Genomic DNA, 6,236 nt, shown 5'->3' on the forward strand with positions numbered 1-6,236 from the left:
AAAAACAAATGTTTATTTATAACAAAGGATGTGTCAGTGCGACGCCTCCTGTCCCTCCTCCTTTCTGTCTTTCTGGGCGGAACAGTCCATCAGTTCTTTTATCTTCGTGTAGCACTCACACTCTGGTGGGAAGAGGTTCCTCTGCCATGGAGAGATCAGAAATCATAATACCATTAACGCACTGGATTACATTAAACATTCATGCATATAAGGTAAATCACTTACACATAATGGCTAATGGACTCATCTCAAATATCGACATATTTCTCCAGTGGGAGTACCATTAAGTAAAGTACTATAGAACTAAGTGGGAGATGGCATTTAGTTGAGTTGATCCTGGCACAAAAATCCACTTTAATGCCTAATAAGTGAAGGGAAAACGCAGTATTTAAAATCTGCATATGAGAGAGAGGAAAGAAGGCCGGCCTGTAGTAAAGCAGAAACCATTTACAGTAAATAACGACTCCATAAAATGTTGATTCAGTTGAACAGAACCGCATTTAATGACAGAAGCAGTGAATTATTTTAACGGTTTAATCATTTCGATGCAGTTTATGTTGTGATGCGAACACACACCGACCCAGAGTCGGCGGGTCGAGTCCACGTACCTGCAGACAGAGCCGCCACAGGCCTCCTCTTCCTTCAGCCTGCGTCTCCAGTGAAGCCAGAAACAAAGGCAGCGACTTCTCTGTAATTCTGTTTCCTGCACACAGACAACATAATTATGTATTTAATTCTTCAAAAGGTCCTTTCAGGTTTCATTATTTCTTTTTGTGCGGAGCCTTGGGGAAGCAGCTGCTAATTATCAACCAGCTTGCACAAAGCAAATTAAGAAAAAATGATTTCATTAACCGAGATTGACCTGTAAAATACTATTTTTATATTATTATGTGTCTGTTCTCTCAGTAAAATAGTATTATTTTATGTAGAAATTCAATTAAATCCATTTTTATATACATAGCACCGACACGTCTTCTCAGCCTTACAATAATATATTAGAGACAGAAAGCCAACAAATCCAACAGTTCAGTGATTCCCACTGAGCAAGAACTTGGTGACAGCTGAAAGAAACCTCCAACAGAACCAGACTCAGAGAGGGCAGCTGTCTGCCTCGACCAGTCAGGGTGAGAGGGGGAAAGAGAACAGCTGACACACAGAAAGCAAACAACAAACACTGAGCACGTTGGCAAGGACAGTAACTGCACACTAGAAGAAGAGCTGAGGACACCTGCAGAAAATTACAGTGAGACAGAGAATGGAGAAAATACACCAACTACAGAGCAGGAGGAGACACAAATGGAACAATATGCAGTAGCGGCATATAAATCCATGGTGAGTCAAAGACAGAACAGGAGTAGTGGACGTCGTCATGCTCCCTGGGCTTACAGCAGCATAACTACAGGACAGTTCAGGGTCATCAGCTCTCACTACAAGATGTCCATCCATCCATCATCTCTACACCTTCATCCTCACTAGGGTCATGGGGGGCTGGAGTCTATCCCAGCTGACTCAGGGTGAAGGCAGGTTCACCTGGACAGGTAACCAGTCTATCACAGGGCTACACTTAGAGACAGACAACCAAACACACTCACATTCACACCTACGGACAATTTAGAATCACCAATTAACCTCAGCATGTTTCTGGACTATGGGAGGAAGCCGGAGAACCCGGAGAGAACCCACGCTGCACGGGGAGAACATGGAGACTCCACGCAGAAAGATCCTGGTTGTCCTCACTGGGACGCCAACCGGCGACCTTCTAGCTGCGAGGCGACGGTGCTTATCCCAAAATAATAACACATTCCCAAACTGATTCCACTTAAAATAATGACAAAAAATGATCATGTAGCAAAGTGTTGGAACTTATTAATCAGAATGTGTTCAATCTCATTCCCTCATCTACAATCTCTTTTTTTTTTTATAGCAAATAGTAAATAAACTCAATAATTTCAATAAATCTAACGCTAAATGTCACAAACTAAGCTCATTCTACAGACCTATTAACTGCTAAAATCACTTATTTGATGTTATATTGTATGTTGTTGACTATGTGGTGTAATCCTGCACTCTGTTCCCTTTCACCGTTGCTATGGCAACAACTGCCATTATTGTTTATCTGGTTTTAGCTGAACTGTCTGAACAACAACGAGCGATAAAATAACATTTTAGCGTATTTAAACAAATTCAACTCCAGCTATTTACAATCACACTCCTGACAACCCTGTCGCACACATTCAGTAAAAATATAACATAAAAAGACGCAGAAGCAGGATCTCTGCAAAACCTCTGCTCACTACCTTTAACGTATCCCCCTGTCAACCCTGAACGTAGCTGTAACGGGGTGTTTCTGTCAAGCGGAGCTGCTGACCTGCCAGGTTGAGGGAGTGCAGAATGGTGTTTCCAGGCAGGAAGACCTCTCCGTCCCTGTGATGCACCGACTTGTCCAGCAGGGGGTTCACTGCCTCCACCAGCTCCGCCTGCTCACACAGCAGCACACCATCAAAGTCAGCATCAAGAACATTCCTACTTCACAAAATGTTGCAGCAAACCAACCTCATTCTGGGCAGAACTTGTTTTATCTTGCAGAAAAAAAGTAAAAATAAATCAAATCTCTATCATACTGTGCATGTTTGCATCCATACGCTGGCTGCTGCACAGATTCATGGTACCTCGTGTGCAGACGATTGCCTCTCTCTGCCCCCAGGCTCTCCACCTTTACCTCGAGGCGTCTTTGCCTCAGAGGCTAGAAGAGATTTAAAGAGACGGCAATGAAAAGATAAACACAGCTGCTGTCAGAGGATAATGGAACAAGTGTTTATCTGTGATGGAGGGAATTACTTTTCTTGCTAGATTTTTCTTTGTTGGCGGCTGATTTCTCCTCCTTCTTGGATGCTTCCTGCAAGTTAACACACATCATAAGAATCCACAGGTTTACAGCAGGTTGCGCTGACATCGTACATTCACTTCCCACTGTTAGTGCTACCTTTTTTCTGCCTCTACTCTCCCCTTTGCTCATGGGGGTGCTGCTGCGTACTGAGGCAAGCTGCTCTGAAGACGACTGGTCAGAATCAGTCCTATGAAAAGTCTGAAAAACAGCGAAATGTTCCTGACATGGCTTCTAATGTGTCTCATGTGAGAGAAAAGCTTGTTGGCAGTTCTGCACAGTTTGATGTTTAGCTTTAAGATGGGTTAATGTTGGACACTGTCACACTCACAGCCTGCGCTCTTTGCAGCAGCAGCTTCCTCCTCTCCACCACTTCTTCGTGAGTTAGAGCGAACTTACCGAGTATCTGAAAACGGAAGCAACGTGCAGTGGAGGCTTATTTAATTACACAGTATAACGCAATAAGCAGAATATGATTTAAAACAACTTAACCGCTAATTTAAATGCATTATCTGTGAGTTAAAGTCTTTGATGTAAATGGATACCGCAGCCAGATGAGCAGCTCCTGAGTCTCCAATCTGATTGCTGGATAGCGAGAGAAACAGCAACGCACGATTCAAGCGCAGGCCCTGAGAGGATAACCGGATAGGAAACACCTCAGCAGTGATGAGGGGAGCGTTCGGAGGGGACGTGGAGTCAGTTCTGGGTCATACCTTTGCGATATGTGTAGCACCTGCATCACCAATGGAGTTGAACGCCAGGTTGAGTGACATGAGGTTCTTGTTAGCGGAGCGGCTTGTCGAGAGAGCCGAGCCAATCAGACGAGCGCCTTCATCTCCTATCCGATTATTTCGCAGGGACAAGTGGGTGAGGCTTGACCAAAGAAACACATGACATGAGCTGGACACGTTTCTGCTCCTATTTGTGTGTGCAGGATTGTGTGAATGCAAATCAGGTTTTATGAGAACATGTTTCTGGTTGTGTGCTTACAGGCTGTCTTCAGAGAGAAGAAGGTGGTAGCTCTGCTCAGGTAGAACGCTGCCTTCCAGTTTCACAACCCTGACATGAGAAACAATAAAGGCAATGAATCAGAAACCGATCAGAATTTACATTTTCTGTGAAACTCCACAACCTTTTCCGACTTGAACTCAAATAAACTTTCCCCCACTCTCCAGCCCAGATGCATTCAGACCTATTGTGATGCAGGGAAGCGGCGAAACAAAGACTTGCGAGTATGAATGACAGCAGAATCCACTCACTTGAGGGCGGAGCACAGAGATATTGTGTTCACGAGGGAGATTAGCATTTGATCTGTCAGTCCCGCCTGCCAAAACCTGCAACACAGTGGACAAGATTACACAAACAAAGTAGAACAAAACAGTGACAGCTGTAACCCCGTTCGCTGTAACAGGAGTGCGCCGCTCCACGGCAGCTCATTACTCACTGAAGGCTCTGGAGCTGGCTCACGGATGGGAGCATCTTCTGTAGCACTCGGAAAATCTGCTTGTTCACCTTCCATCCTGTGGCAAATGTGATTAACCAAACATTTCAAAGATAATGTTGGGTTGCTCCAGTGACAATTCATGTCAATCAATTATGAAGTCACTTCCTCATGCAGAAGACAAAGTGATGGCTATCTTTGTGCAACATGTTTCATTTCAATCTCTGACAAGACAAGAGAACACAGCTTGTATTCTGTCAGTTGAATGATATGACAATAGATATCAGAAGTTGGCTGCAAACTCCTCAGAAACATAAATGAGACTTTAAAAACGTTTAAATGTAAACCAAAGAGAAACACAGTTATGTGTTACTCTTACCAGAAATCTTCATATTCTTGGGGCCGAGTGGGTCTTCACTCTCCAGCTCTACTTTTAGGCATGGCTTCCACCAGAAAGGCGCCGTACTTGTCTTTGACTGGTTGTCTTCTGGAAATTAAATAGGACTGTATATCATAAGAAGGACAATTTCTGTGCATTCACATTTCCTACATAATGATCTGTACAGAACAAGTATTTCCAGATCTTTATTGCATTCTAACTGTCTTTGGCTTGTGTTTGTTACTTGTTATATATAATATGCAGCTATTCTGAGGCCTGTCTCTTTCTCCATCAGTACAGAACTGTTCGCTCTTGTTCACCTCCATCCTCTCCTTCAGTTTTAGCGGCGGAGGACGTTGGGTGTTTGGTGCAAACAGTTGGGATGTTCTTCATGTCCAGAAGTGCACAAAGCCCAGGGAAGTCAGCCTCCACATTTCCTGAGCACTGATATTCATCTGTAGGACAGCGGGGTTAAGAATCCAAACCTCATGTCACCACGACCAAAGAGAGGAAAACAGCCAGATAACGTTACCTACCGAAGGTCTGCACAGGCAATGATCCAGTTGGAGTCTGACCTGCAGAAACAACAGAAGTGGTCAAATACGCAATGAGCATGAAACTCAGAGCTAAACGTTAGCCTGCCGTAGCAGTAACAGAATCACCAGTGATTGGGCTGAGATGAAATTTCAACGCCAATTATAGTTCACTTTGAATGCATCAGCTAGCATCCAGTTTTCCCTGTTGACTGCTTCTTCTCAGTGCATGCTGGGTTACTGTAGCGCACTGGGGAAATTAGCGAGTGTTTCAGGCCTTTTTGAGTGCAGATGGAAATGTTTTGTCATTAAAATTTTATAAAATGTAAACAACTTAATCTCATAATGAAGAAATATGCAATGGGGTACATGAGCTGAGTATGTTTAGATGATTTAAAACTGTGACTACTGCTATTTCTAAAGTAAACCTTTGGACTTATGCACAATTTTAATGTACTTTGCAAGTACTTTATGTCTGTTTGTTAGGTAGTCATAAATCCAAGTGGTTGTGGAAGGATCCACCTGGAAGTTATGGAGCTTCTCACATAGTAAAGCAGGCTGAATAGTATTGAAGGCACTTGAGAAATCAAAGAACATGACCCTCAAAGTGCTGCCTGACTGGTCCAGATGAGAGTGGGCTCTCTGAAGCAGGTAAATGATGGCGTCGTCAAACCCAAGTCCATTACGATATGCGAACTGTAGTGGGTCCTGAAAGGTGTTGACCTGCTTGTTGAGGTGAGCCAGCAAGAGTCTCTCCAGGATTTTCATGATGTGAGATGTCAAGGCAACTGGTCTGTAGTCATTTGGTTCAGCTGGTTGTGGTTTTTTAGGCACTGGATCAAGACAGGATGTTTTCCACAGTACTGGAACTCTGTTCTGTCTCAGGCTAGTGTTAAAAAGGTGCTGGAGAACCGGACATAGTTGTTCTGAGCAGGTCTTGAGAACTCTGGGACTGATACCATCTGGACCTGCAGCCTTGTTCCGGTTCAGTTTCTCCAG

General features: G+C 43.8%; 1 protein-coding gene across 1 annotated transcript in view; it reads right to left on the bottom strand.

The window, feature by feature from the left end:
- lrrc71 (leucine rich repeat containing 71) overlaps positions 1-6,236 on the bottom strand; it is an 8,255-nt gene continuing 2,019 nt past the window's right edge. Inside the window, exons 2-15 of the mRNA XM_008281483.1 lie at positions 5,241-5,279; positions 5,025-5,159; positions 4,705-4,812; positions 4,329-4,404; positions 4,144-4,218; positions 3,875-3,943; positions 3,598-3,757; positions 3,430-3,513; positions 3,216-3,290; positions 2,839-2,896; positions 2,670-2,743; positions 2,369-2,477; positions 609-703; positions 1-141 (exon numbers count right to left, since the gene is read on the bottom strand). Coding sequence (XP_008279705.1) covers positions 34-141; positions 609-703; positions 2,369-2,477; positions 2,670-2,743; positions 2,839-2,896; positions 3,216-3,290; positions 3,430-3,513; positions 3,598-3,757; positions 3,875-3,943; positions 4,144-4,218; positions 4,329-4,404; positions 4,705-4,812; positions 5,025-5,159; positions 5,241-5,279 — 1,265 coding nt within the window. The 3' untranslated portion in view covers positions 1-33. The remainder of the gene's footprint in view (positions 142-608; positions 704-2,368; positions 2,478-2,669; positions 2,744-2,838; positions 2,897-3,215; positions 3,291-3,429; positions 3,514-3,597; positions 3,758-3,874; positions 3,944-4,143; positions 4,219-4,328; positions 4,405-4,704; positions 4,813-5,024; positions 5,160-5,240; positions 5,280-6,236) is intronic.

This window comes from Stegastes partitus, unplaced genomic scaffold (genome assembly GCF_000690725.1).
Source record: "Stegastes partitus isolate 25-593 unplaced genomic scaffold, Stegastes_partitus-1.0.2 Scaffold6, whole genome shotgun sequence".
Taxonomy (NCBI): Eukaryota; Metazoa; Chordata; class Actinopteri; family Pomacentridae; genus Stegastes; species Stegastes partitus.